The following is a 13,741-nucleotide window of genomic DNA, read 5'->3' as shown; positions in this document are numbered from 1 at the left end:
AATAGGAAGAAAGTGTCATAAATGATGGTGGGGTTGATGGTGATAAAAGTTGTCATGTTCTCTGGTTTCTGTCACTTTTCAACATCACAGTATTTGGTACATATCATATATGGTGTGGATTTGTAGTAGACAAGTATTATAAATTTAAAAATCTATTATCTGTTCTTGTGCCAAAAAAGGAGTTAGGAGAGCTGAATCTAAAGCAGAGTTTCTCGACGTTGGTATTATCAACATTTTGAGCAGGATAATTCTTTGTTTTGGAGGGCTGTCTTGTGTATTATAGGATATTTAACAACATCCCTGCAATTACTCACTAGTGCCAGTAGTGCAACCCTCATGTGACAATGAAAAACGTATGCAGACATTGCTTTATGTACCCTGGGCGACAAAACTCCCCTGGTTGAAGATGCCTGATCTAAATCAATCTAATCTGATCATATATCAAATGAAGACCTTTTATTGTCTGAAATATCTAGCCAACTTTTTTCTGCTTACAGTAAGAACTTACAGAAGTACATTTGGTCCTCCGTAGTTGTAGGTTCAGCATCCCTACATTCAATCAACCATAGATTGAAGATATTTGGAAAAAAGGACTGGCCGGTTAGCTCAGTTGGTTAGAGTGTGGTGTTATAACAACAAGGTCAAGGGTTCAGATCCCCATACTGGCCAGCCACACACACACACAAATAAGAAGAAAGCAAATATTTGGAAAAAAATTGCGTCTACTGAACATATGCAGACTTTTTTCTTTTCATTATTCTCTAAACAATATAGTTTAGGAACAATTTAAGTAATATTTACATTGTATTAGGAATTAAAAGTAATCTAAAGATGATTTAAAGTATATGGGAGGATATACTTTATGCAAATACTATGCCATTTATACTGTAGACTTACATAAATACTGTAGGCTTTATGCGAATACTGTGCCATTTTATAATGGGGGCTTGTGCATCTGTGGATTCTGGTATCCGTGGGATGTCCTGGAACCAGTCCCCTGTGGATACCAAAGGACGACTATAAAATAATTAAAATTTACAGATCATCCTTTACATTTATTTTTATTTCTAATTTGAGCCATATACAAAACCTTTCCCTATTATTACAAAGAATGTTACTGAGTTTTCTGGATTATCTCTCGTTTTCCTTTTTTTGTTCTCCCTAATAGTGTTAATGAAGAGTGAAATGGCCAAGATATAGCAAACTAGAGCAAGAAGATCCTAAAGTTAGATAATAACTCTTGAATAATTAAACATTGAGTACTTATGAAGGCAGCAGCATTACTATTTACTCAGGACACTGAAATGTCTTTTTCTTGGGCTAAAGTGATAGTCTCATGTATCTAACAAATAGTTGAAACAAAACTGGTGAATATTGCTTATTTATTGATAAAACTGGGATGCTTACAAGTATGTTTAAAAGTCTGAAAAATCAAAAGAATGCCTAGGCATTAGGTACATCATTAGGAAATGCCCAAGTGACATTTCAGCTAATCTTAAATTTTGAGCGAAGCATTAAAAATAATTAAGATGATATTTTATGATTGACATGTCTCTCTCTTCTGTTTGTATAGTCGATCAGATGTTTTGGGAAGTTATGCAGTTGAGAAAAGAGATGTCATTGGCAAAGCTGGGATATTTCAAAGAGGAACTCTGATGCTCTGCGTGGTACCATGCATGAACCTCCCTGAAAAACTGAAAAACGGCTGAATATTTTTATGGTTACTTGATATTTATTTCCAAGGAGTGGGCCCAAGACTTTTTCCCCCTTTTGCAAATTACACTAAGTAGTACCATGATTTCTTTTAAAACTGACCTATGCTGTGTTTGCTCATTCTTTAGTTGAACACACTATAAAAAATTACAGGTGTACTAGTGATTGTAATTTATAATTGCAAAAAAAAAAAACCCACAACTAAATAAATGTTAGATTGAAAATGTGTTTTTTTTTCTCTTCCAGCTCTGACATGACATTTAGGGTCAACAAAATGTATTAAATAGTAATTTTCAAACTGCACAGCAGCCTGTGAGAGGCAAGGAAGAAGTCTAAGTAGACAGGACTCACCTCTGCATGGCCCCCATTCCCACTAGAAATGCTCTATTTTTATCTGTTTTATGTGTTGAACATCGCAAAAAGATTTTATTTCAAGAAAGAATTCTGCTGCTGAGAAGTTTGAAAGTTACTGTTTTAATCATTCTCTCTGTAATTTAAAGAATTCCTTTATTATGGTGATTTGTTAAATATAATAGATAAAGAGCAGTCACAGTTTATCCCAGAGATGCATTCTTGAGCATCTTAATGTAATGTGTTCATATTTTTATATATTTTGAGCCCTGTATTGGCACTGGAGGGATATAAAGATAAATAAGGAGTTTAATGTGTGCCCAAGGAGGTTTGAGGTGGTATGGGTTGAAACAGTGCTACATGGAAAGTATATACTGATCATAGAACCAATTGATCTGTAAGTTGCAAATTGTAAAACTGACTCGTGGAGAAACTATTTATTAAAATTATTTATAAAAGAGGTTCGTGGTAGAAATATATTAAGTAAAGAAAAGCAAAAAGAAGTGAAAAGCCACTTTAATCTCTCATCTAGAGAAAGCTATCATTAATATTTCTTTCAGTTTTCAGATATTTTCTACCTACATATGCATATTTCTGAAACAAAAAGTAGATTCTCTTGCTTTTTTATCTTAACTTAAATATTTTTTCCCTGTTTCTAAATCTAAACATATTAATCACTGTATGTTGATTATGGAATTTTTAACATAATTATGTTTAGATGTTGGGGGGGTTGTTTTACATGTGAATAGATTTATTAAGAATGTGCAAGCTCTAATTTTAAAGTGCAAAATATTGTAAAATGGCATATGCTTTTTAAGATTTATATAAAAATTAATAGAAACTGGACAAATACAAGCAATCTTTAAAGAAAAATCCAAAGCGAAGTACTTATACTCCTTGATTTCCCGAGGTATTATACAGGTATTGTAATCAATGAAAAGTGCACTGCCATGAGGTTAGATATAGGTGTCAGTGGAACCTAATAAAGTCCAGAGGTAGATTGCCATATATACAAAGCCAGTTCAGTGGAGAAAGAAAAAGGCTTTCAACCAGAGATACTAGATAATTAAGTAGAAAATGTAAAACACTAGCCTATGTCACACCACAAAACTTTAATTTGAAATATATCATATACCTAAGTGTAAAAGCTAAAACTCTAAAGCTTCTAGAAGAAGAACAAAAATTTTGCAAACCTGTGGTGAGGAAAGATTTGTTTTACAAGACATAAAAAACATTGAGTGCACTCATACGTTGCTGGTGGGTACATAAGTAATATGACTCTGGAAAACAGTTTGGTAATGAAACATAATGAAACATGTAATCCCCATACAGGCCAACAACTGCATTCTTTGACGTTTATCCCAGAGAAAGAAAAACATAGGTTTATGTCAAAACTTCTACAGAAATTTTTATAGCAGCTTTATTGATAACAGCCCCTTGCTGGAGACACACAAACTGTCCTTAAGTGAGCGAATGGTTAAACAAACAGTGATACACCCATACACTGGAAAATTATTCATCAATAGAAAAGGAACATAGTATTGATATATGTCATAATGTAGATCTCAAGGGAATTATGCAGAGTAAAAAAATTCAATCACAAAAAGTCACTTCCTGCATAGTTCAAATTATAAAATGTTCTTGAAATAACAAACTTATAGAGATAGAGGAATGATTAGTGGCCCAGGGCTTAGGGATGGATGGTGATGGGTGTTGTCTAAAGCAATAGCATAAGGAAGTCTCTATGTCTTGGTTGTGGTGGTTGTTACATCAATCTACACATGATAAAAATGCGTACATCTAAACACAGACATGCACACAGACACACAAGTGCATGAAAAAGCAGTGAAATCTGAACAAGCTCTATGGGTTATACCAATGTCAATTTTCTGGTTTTGATATTGTTCTATAATTATATTTTTCATTGAGAGAAACTAGGTAAGGTGTACATGGGATCTCCTTATACTCATTCTTCAACTTTCTGTGAACCTATAATCATTTAAAAATAAGTTTTAAAAAAGCACTAAATAAAAAAATGATAAATGCATCACAATTAAGCTATATGTTCATCAAAAGACAGCATTATTGTATGAAATACATATACTCTAAATATAGGTATCTGATGATAAAGTTGTATATAGTTAGAATAGAACTCTTAAGATTCAGTAACAAAAGTCACACAGTCCAACAAATATGGGCAAAACTCTTGAACCACCACTTTACAAAATAAGATATGGCCAATATGAACATTAAAATGTGTTCAACATTATTAGTCTTCAGGGAATGTAAAAATATAATCCCAACAAGATACAACTTCACATTTTTTAGAATGGTTAAAACTAAAAAGCCTGACAATACCAAAAGTTGACAAGGATGTGGAACAACTAAAGTTTGTATACAGTGCCATTAGATTTGTAAAATGGCCGTTTCATATAAAAGTAAATATGTATTGAACCTATGACTCAGCTGTTCCACCCAAGAGAAATGTAACTGTACATACATGTAAGAGGCTTTTATGAGAATCTTCATAATAGCCAAATGTTAGAAATAACACAAATACCCATTGGTGAGAGAAAAGATAAGTTATGGTATATTTATGCAATAAAATATTGCTCAGCAATAAAAATGAATGAACCATGCAAAACAAGTTGGGTAAATCTCAGAAACATTATATTGTATGAAAAATCCAGATTAAGAGAATAAAGGTACATACCATATGATTCCATTAATATGATTCTCTCAGACAGTCATTGCTGAGAGGTGGAAAGATTGAGAAAGAAAAAAATGGAATTTTCTGGGGTGATAAAAATATTCTGTATTTTGATTGGAGTTATGGCTACATAGATGCATAAATTTTAAAAATCTCATGAAGCTCCACACTTAAAAACATGTATTTAATTAGATGTAAGTAATAGAGATTAGGTTGTTTTCAATTTCTTTTTTTAATATAATGTTAGGAGTGTTATGTGTACCTCTTTGAATGTTGTTGGGGTATTTCTTTCATGTATGTGCCTTGAAGTAAAATTGTTGGGTCCATGTATACGTGTATTTTTAAAGGTTTGATCTGCATTGCCACATTGCCCTCTGGAAAAGTTGCACTACAGCATCAGTGTATGAGAGAGCTAGTTTTCTGAAGATGACCTTTTTTCAATTCTGTTCAGAGGTTTGGTCAATCTTATCTATAGAAGACTCAGTCACCAGGCTGGATGGGAGTCTACAGACAAAAGGACAGTAGATTATGGTGTGGCAGAAATCATCATTACCATGCCCAGATCAAGAATCTGAAGTTGAACATGAAAAGGACTTTGAACTTAGAATTTTATGCACTGATAAATAGTCATTTTAATATGATGGCATAATAATATTCTCATTCAAGACTTGAGAAGACTTTCCATGCAAAGACACCAAAAGCATTTTTGGAGAAATTACTTAAATAAAAAGAGAAATCCAGGAGATGCTATAAGAGATTTGGAAAGGTGATCAGATACTTAGGGAAAGTTTGTTGATGACTTAAAAAAATAAATAAAAAGACTAAAGAAAATAACAGAAAGTATATACATAATAATCCAGAACTAAAATTCTTTATAATATCAACACAATGGAAGTAGATGGAGATGAGAAAGCATGAGTATATATTAAAGTCTTTGTCTTGTTAGAGGGAAGATAGAGATATCAATTAAAAGTGAATAAAAAAAAATCAAGTTGGAAAAGAGTGTGGCATGGAAATAAAAAGGTGAGATGGAGGTTCTGGTCAAGATGGTGGAATAGACGGTTCCCAGTGTCACTCTGTCCCACAAATCAACCAATTTACAGCTGTAGAAATGTAACATCAGCCAAGCTGGGGCTGCTGGAGCACCTATGGAGTTCATGAGGGCAGGAGAAACCATGATGAGAGAATGAAAAAACTGCCCGGAGCATTTAGGGCCATGGCCACTTTAAGACTAGAACTGCTGAGCGCATGGAGCAGGAGCTGGCAGAAGCTGCAGCTGTGCCCTTCAGGTGGAGTTACTTGGAGGCAGCAGGGGAGAAGAAGGCCTTGGTAGCCCCCAAGACAGCAAGACCACTAATAGTGTTCCCATGGACCCACACAGGAGTGAGGAGCCAGAACAGCTGAAAAAAGGGAGCCATTCAGAGGCCAGTGAGTCATTGCAAGGGACCAACACAGGGCCTGTCCCCTGGGAAGTGTTTGGAGCACAGGCAGTGGGGGAGACAGGGCCCACCAGGAAAACAGGGACACAGCCAATCTGCCCCCCAGTCAGCGCAGGACCACTCAGAGGAGACTGGTCAGGAATGCAGAATTGCATGGGATGCAGTTTGATGAAAACACAGGCCCAGATCAGAGTTTCTACACAACCCATATCCACTGGGTCTCTGGAGAGCTGGAAGTACCTATAAGGTCAACCATTAAACCCTGAGCTGCACAAAAAGCCTTCCACAGGGAAACAGAAGCAAAGCAGCAATTTAGCTGAACCACACAGCTCAGTACTTGTTCCCACAGGCTGTTTCCCCGTTTTAGAAGTAAGCAAAGGACAAAATTAGTTCTGGCCCAGGCACAACCAGCGCCTTGGGGTCTGCCTGGTGACCTGAGGCATGGAGTCAGGGACTGGACACCCTGCCCACAAATAGGCATACTGCACCAGTGCCTTGGGGCCCACCTGGGGACCCGAGGCTTGGAGCAGGGGACTGGACCCCCTGCCAACAACCAGGCACACCGCCAGTGCCTCGTGGCCCATCCTGGGGGCATGGGGCATGGATTGGTGGACTGGACCCCCCTCCCACAACCAGGCACACCATGCCAGTGCCTCAGGGCCCAGCCGGGGACCAGAGGCACGGAGAAGGGGACCACTTCCCCCTCCCACAACCAGGCACACCACTCCAGCACTTCATGGCCTGCCCAGTGACCCAAGGCATGAAGCCAGGGACCGGACCCCTCCAACCACAACCAGGCACACCGCCAATGCCTCATGGCCCTGCCTGGGGGCCCAGGGCATGGAGTGGAGACTGGACCCCCCCCCTCCCACAACCAGGCACACTGTGCCAGCACCTCGGGGCCTGCCCAGGGACCCAATGCATGGAGCTGGGGTCCAGACACACCCACAACCAGGCACACCACCAGCACCAGGGAGCATGCCAAAAACATCACCTTCATGTGAGTGGCTCACCACAGCCAGCACAATAACCATGGCTGCCGTGAAAGTGGCTAGACTCCACAACCACCATGCAGATGGTCTGCCAGCCACTGGAGTGCATTAACACAAGGAGAGTCACCAGCAGAGAAAAAGAAAAGAGGAGGATGTCTTTCTCCACGAAGCCCATTTCAGAGTGACAGAAAAAGCATCTGCTCTATGGTAATATTGGGGAACCTGATCACACCTCTCAGCACTGGACAGATCATCTAGGCAAGAAATCAACAGAGTAGCCATTATTCTTTCAGAAGGAGAGAAGAAATCTAGGGTAATTAGAGGGGGGAAGGGGAAGGAGAGGGAGATGGGGTGAGATTAGACAAGGGGCATAAAGAATAACTATGATTGGTAACAATAAATATGCTAGTAATATTGATTTGATCAACGTATCTCAATGTTAAACTCCAAAAATAAGTATAACCAATTTTGATTCAATAAAAAAAAATAAATTAAAAAAATAGCATTTTAATGACATTGCTGGGTGCTGTTTGTAATATAAGCTGCAAATGGGAAGTTCTTTCCTGAGGAAATTTGATAAACTGAAAGTCAACTTGGAAAAAAGCAAAAAAAAAAGGTAAGCTAGTGTAAGATGATGAGATAAGCCCTCCAGTTTATCTCCTGAAAAGATAGTCAAACTGGATTAAAATGTGATATTTATACACAAAGAATAAGGACATGGAAAGCTTGAAAATGAAAAGATGGAAAAAAGATATCAAAAGTATCAGATGAAAATTAGTGTGGTTATACTATTATCAGACAAAAAAGATAAGACGAAAAGTGTTATTAGGGATAGAGGTGAATACTACATAATGCTAAAAACTGGGTTCACCAGGAAGACCAAAAAAAAAAAAAAAAAATGGAAATAATGAAATTTAAAAATTCTAAAGGTAGAATAATATTAAAATTTATAGGGTCCAGAGAAAGTTATGCTTCAAAGGAAATTTTATAGCTTTAAATCCTTATATTTTAAAAATGAGCTAAGTGTTCAGTTAAGGTACAGAAGAAAAATGTTAAAATAAAGGTAAAGTAAAGAAAGGAGATAAGAATAGAAATAGAAAACAAGAATACAACAGGATCAACAAAACAGTTGACTCTGAAAAGATAAACAATAGACAATTTCTTGCAAGTTTATCATGAGAGAAAAAATGCACGGATAATGGAGTAAACACAGATATGTCACTACAGTTGCTGGAGATATAAAACAGATAAGAAGAGGATAGGAGTAACATGCCAATGAACTTTAAAATTTAGGCAAAATGGAAAAATTCCTAGAAACATAAGTTTTAAGAAGAACTCAGAAGCCTGAGCAGTAGTAGTAAATGAAGTAGTTAAAAATTTTCCTACAAAGAAAACTCTAGGCATACGTGGTTTTACCAAACTTTAAAGAATTGGTTATCCTAATGTTATATAAATTCTTCCAGAGAACAGAATAAGGTATTTTCAGCATCAGGACCAATATAACCTTGGTAGTAAAACCAGATAGGGACAATGCAAGAAAAGAAAATTACAGGTCCATTTTAATCATGAATATGTATGCAAAAGCAAATTGAATCCAACACACTGACCAAGGGGCATTTATCCCAGTACTGCAAGGATGGTACATTAGAAAATTTATAAATCCCATTCACCACATTTTGTAGAATAATGGCGAAAGACTTATCTGACCAGTAGATGCAGAAAAACATTTGATAAAATCTATACCCATTAATAACAATTCAGTAATCTGTAAGTGGAAGAATACCTTTCAATGGGATAAGAATATCTACAAAAAATCCTATAATAAACACTATCCTAAAGGGAAGGGGGATTTTAGAAGTATTCTCTTTAAAATCAATGAGACAAAGATGATCACTATCTTCACTTTTTATTTAACATTGTAACAAGAGTGTTAGCCAGTGCAGTAAGATGAGAAAAATAAAAGTAAAATGATCAGAAAGTAGATGGTAAAACTGTCATTATTTACAGATGATGTAATTGTCTACACAGAAAATCCAAAAAGGTCTTCCTTCAAATTATTAGACATTAATTAAAGTTTACTAAGGTAGCTAAATATAGGATCAATATATAATTGTGAATTGTACTTCTATACACCAGTTACAATTAGAAAATAGAATTTTTAAAAAGATACCAAGCAATTGCACAAACAGTTTTAAAGTGCCTAGATAAATCTAAACAAATGTGCCAGACTTGTATACAGAAAGTTATGAAACTTTACTAAAAGTGTATTAGAGTGATCCTACATTCACAAATAGGCAATGTTTAAAAAACTGTCAGTTTGCTCCAAGTTGATTTATATATAGATTTAGTGCATCTCCAAACTCAATCTCAACATTTCTCATGGAATTGACAAACTGTAGAAGAAAGTAAGTTGTGCCATATTATAATTTCTTAATGTAGAACTTCTGTCCATTAAAAGATATTTTTAAAAAACCAAACTATGAATTATGGGAAGATATTTGCAACACTTATAATTAATAATAGATTAGTATTAAGAATATATACAGAGGGCCGAGCCCGTGGTGCACTCGGGAGAGTGCGGCGCTGGGAGCACGGCGACGCTCCCACCGCGGGTTCGGATCCTATATAGGAATGGCTGGTGCACTCGCTGGCTGAGTGTCAGTCACACACACACACACAAAAACAAAACCAAAAACAAAAGAATATATACAGAAATTCTACAAACCAAAAAGAACAGACAACCTAACAGAAAAATGTGCGAAAGATTGAAACAGGTCTTCCACAGAATTAGAAGTACATATGGACCAATAAACATATTAAAAGGTTTTTATTCTTTGTTAATAATCAGGAAAATGTAAATCAAGACTACAATGACATGTTTAAGTTCATTCAGTTGGCACATAATGGACTACTGCATGGCCGCAAAATGAACACCAGCTACATGCAGCTCAGTAACTTACCATAGATGGAGGAAAAAAAGCAACTCTCAGAAAACACCATACGGCATAAGACTTTTCTTTTATAGGTCAAAAACTACTAAAACCGAACGGCACTTTAGGCATACTTGTATATGTGACAAAACTATTTTTTAAAAACACATGGTAGTAATAAGCGTAAAGTTTGGGAGTGGCTGTCTCTGGGTGTGGGAGAGGTAGGGAGAGTGCTAGGGGGAGGAGCAAATATATGAGTAACTCACTGTTAATGTCCTAGTTCCCGGGTTGGATGGCAGGGTCACCAGTGTTCATTTGTCATTAAAATTAAATACATGAACAAATGAATAAGAGAATCATGCATGGACCATTCATGGTGTGTTATGATTAGGCTGATTATGTACACCTGCACTCCAAAATGAAATAAAAGAGATGATGGGACTGTTGATTAATTGGATTTGAGAGAGAGAGGAAAGGAAAGAAATCAGGTCAAAACCCTAGGCTTTTGGTTTGAGCTGTTGCAATTTATTGAGATGTGGAAATCTATAGTCAGGGCAAATTTGGGTATGTATGAAACAGACAAGAATTCAGTGTTTGACACATCAAGTGTGAGATGCACATTAAGCATCAAAGTGGAGATGGTAAGTTGGTATTGGGATATATAAGTTTAAATTTTATGATAAGATCAGGCCAGGAGATAAATATGGGAGTAGTTAGCCATGGGATCAAATAGGAGCTTTAGAGATACTTCGGAGACAGAAGTACAGCATTGAACCCTGAGTTACTACGACAGAAAAAAAAAAAAACCTGCAAAGACTAAGGAGGAACTCTTAGGAATAGCAAGGCAAGAGAGAACGAAGAATTAGTGTGCCGATTAATGTTCAGGAGAGTATTTCTAGACAGAATTTAATAACCAAGATTACGAATTCTAAAAAGGAGGAAGAATTTTGACAAGTTTTTATAAATAAATTTAGAGCTAGGAGAGCCTGGCTTAATGGAGGCGCTCTGGACTGGGAATTGCTCAGGAGAACAACGTTCTAATCCAGGCTTGACTCCCAAAAACTGGGAGCTCAGGCAGGTTACCACTCCTCTCTGGCCTCCTTAATAAAGGCTGAATCAAGTCTTCTCCATGGTGTCTCCCAGCTCTAAGACAATTCACAGCCTTTGACTAGGCACCTACACTGGGAGAACAAGATTTGATTATGGAATATTGGGTCTTAGTCCTTAAAAGAACTTGCAACCCACCTACCCAACCCTTACCACCATCACCGCCAAATGAATTTGGTGTGTTTTTGTTTTGTGCCTCCAGCATCTAAAAAAGGTCTGCTCTTATTCAGAGGCTTTTCATTTCAAAGGTTTTCTTTGCTGCATTTTTCCCTAGATAAAATTTTTTCCCTATAAGACACAATGTTTAAAGCAAACAAAACAAAGAAAGATGATGTTTAATTAAATTAGATTAAGTAAATTAAATAAATTAGATCTGTTAAAAAAATATATAATGAAACAAAAAAGTCCAAAGTAGTATTTGTATTTACGTTTAACTTTTGTGCTAGCAAATAGTTCTTCATTTTCTTCATAGAATCCAGTACAGTTACCATCTCAACAGACAATTAAGTTTCTTGTTTTTTCTTTTTTTCAATATTTTTTGTACATATTTGTGGGGTACAGTGCGTTTTTACAGTACATGCATATATCATACATTGATTCACTTAGGATAGAGAACATAGCTTTGTACCTGTTAATCCACCCCTTCTCTTCCCCGATACAGTCCGCTTCCCTTCCAGCCTCTGGTAACCATTATTCTCTCTACCTCTATGAGAACTGCTTTTTTTTTTCTTTTTAAGATTCCACATATGAGAGAGATCATGCAGTATTTGTCTTTCTGTGCCTAACTTACTTCACTTACTATGATGATCTCCAGTTCCATCCATGTTGCTGCAAAAGACAGTATTTCATTTTTTAAATAGCTGAATAATATTCTATTGTGTATATATATCACTGTTTTTTTTTTTTTTCCTATCCATTCATCTGTTGATGGGCATTTAGGTTGATTCCATCTCTTGGCTATTGTGAATAGTGTTGCAATGAACATGAAAGTGCAGGTGTCTCCTTGAAATATTGATTTCATTTCCTTTGGGTTTATACCCAGTAGTGGGACTGCTGGGTCATAAAGTAATTCAAAACCTCTGATGCGTAGTTTGCAAATACTTTCTCCCGTTCTGTAGATTGTTTCTTCAGTTTGTTGATTGTGTGCTTTGCTGTACAGAAGCTTTTTAGTTCGATATAGTCCCATTTGTTTTGGTTCTTTGTAGTCTTGTCCAAAAATGTGCTGCTAACTCCCATTTTGTGTAGTGTTTCTCCTAATGTTTTCTTCTAGTAGTTTCATAGTTTTGGGTCTTAAATTTAGGTCTTTAATCCATTTTGAGTTGATTCTTGTGTATGGTGAGAGTTAAGGGTCTAGTTTCAATCTTCTGCAGGTGGATATCCAGTTTTACTTTTTATTGAAGAGCTTATATATTCTATATAATCTTGGCACCTTTGCCGAAAATCTGTTGACTATAAGTGCATGAATTTATTTCTGGGCTCGCTATTCTGTTCCATTGGTTTTCTGTGTATATGACCATTTCATCTGCAAGCAGGGATAGTTTGACTTTCTCCTTTCCCATTTGGGTGCCCTTTATTGCTTTCTCTTGCCTTATTGCACTGGCTAGAACCTCCAGTACTGTAATTGAATAAGACTGGGGAAAGTGGGCATCCTTGTCTTCTTCCAGATCTTAGAAGAAAAGCCTCCAATTTTTGTCCATTCACTATGATATTAGCTGTGGGTTTGTTGTATATGGCCTTTATTGTGTTGAAGTACATTCATTCTATACCTAATTTGTTGAGTGATTTTATGAAAGCATGTTGGAATTTATCAAATGCTTTTTCTTTCACCTGGACTCCTGCAATGATCTCTTATCTGGTGTCCTTGCATCCACTCCTTCCCTCCTACAATCACTGACACGGCAGCGACGTCAGTTCTCCGCTTAAAGCCCTTTAGTGGCTTCCCGCTGCACTTAGGAAAAAAATCCAAACTCAGAAAATCTTCAAGTCTTCATAGCAGTAGTTGTTAAAGAGAAATAACAGTAAAAATCAGCTTTAAAAGCAATTCATAAATATTTTTAAAACTAAAAAAAAAAAAAAAATGCAGAAGAGGCGCAAACTTGCCAAAACATAGAGAAGAATAAAGGAAATACAAATTCACACGCAGTCTACTTCAAAAGGGAGGACTGTAGTTATGAGCACTGGACTCTAGAGCTCGGGTCTCAGGAACAGTCTCAGGAGGGAGATGAGTTTCCCATTGCCTTATCCCCAACTTTAATCACATCTCCAGATATAACCCCAGCAGCTCAGATATATTGCAGTTCTCTAGGAAATGTCAATACCAAAACAAACCCAAAGCACAGCTAGATATGATTACTATTTAAGAGAATGAATCTCCACCAAACCTGTGCAAAATGGGGATGTCAAGCAAAATGGGGATGTCAAGTAAAAACGTTAGAGATGTAAAGACCATAATCAATGAATATAAGTAATATTAGTTATTCACTGAGAGGAGAAGTTTCC

The 13,741-nt window shown here is 36.5% G+C and overlaps 1 protein-coding gene across 3 annotated transcripts in view; it reads left to right on the top strand.

Annotated features, from left to right (window-relative positions):
* Positions 1-2,522, top strand: part of RAB3IP (RAB3A interacting protein) — a 63,415-nt gene extending 60,893 nt beyond the window's left edge. For all 3 annotated transcript variants that reach the window (XM_063075084.1, XM_063075083.1, XM_063075082.1), the window contains one exon: positions 1,574-2,522. In XM_063075084.1, coding sequence (XP_062931154.1) covers positions 1,574-1,656 — 83 coding nt within the window. In that variant the 3' untranslated portion in view covers positions 1,657-2,522. The remainder of the gene's footprint in view (positions 1-1,573) is intronic.
* Positions 2,523-13,741: the final 11,219 nt, after the last annotated feature.

The sequence above is a fragment of the Cynocephalus volans genome, chromosome 12 (assembly GCF_027409185.1).
Source record: "Cynocephalus volans isolate mCynVol1 chromosome 12, mCynVol1.pri, whole genome shotgun sequence".
Classification (NCBI taxonomy): domain Eukaryota; kingdom Metazoa; phylum Chordata; class Mammalia; order Dermoptera; family Cynocephalidae; genus Cynocephalus; species Cynocephalus volans.
This window is presented reverse-complemented; position numbering and strand designations above follow the sequence as displayed.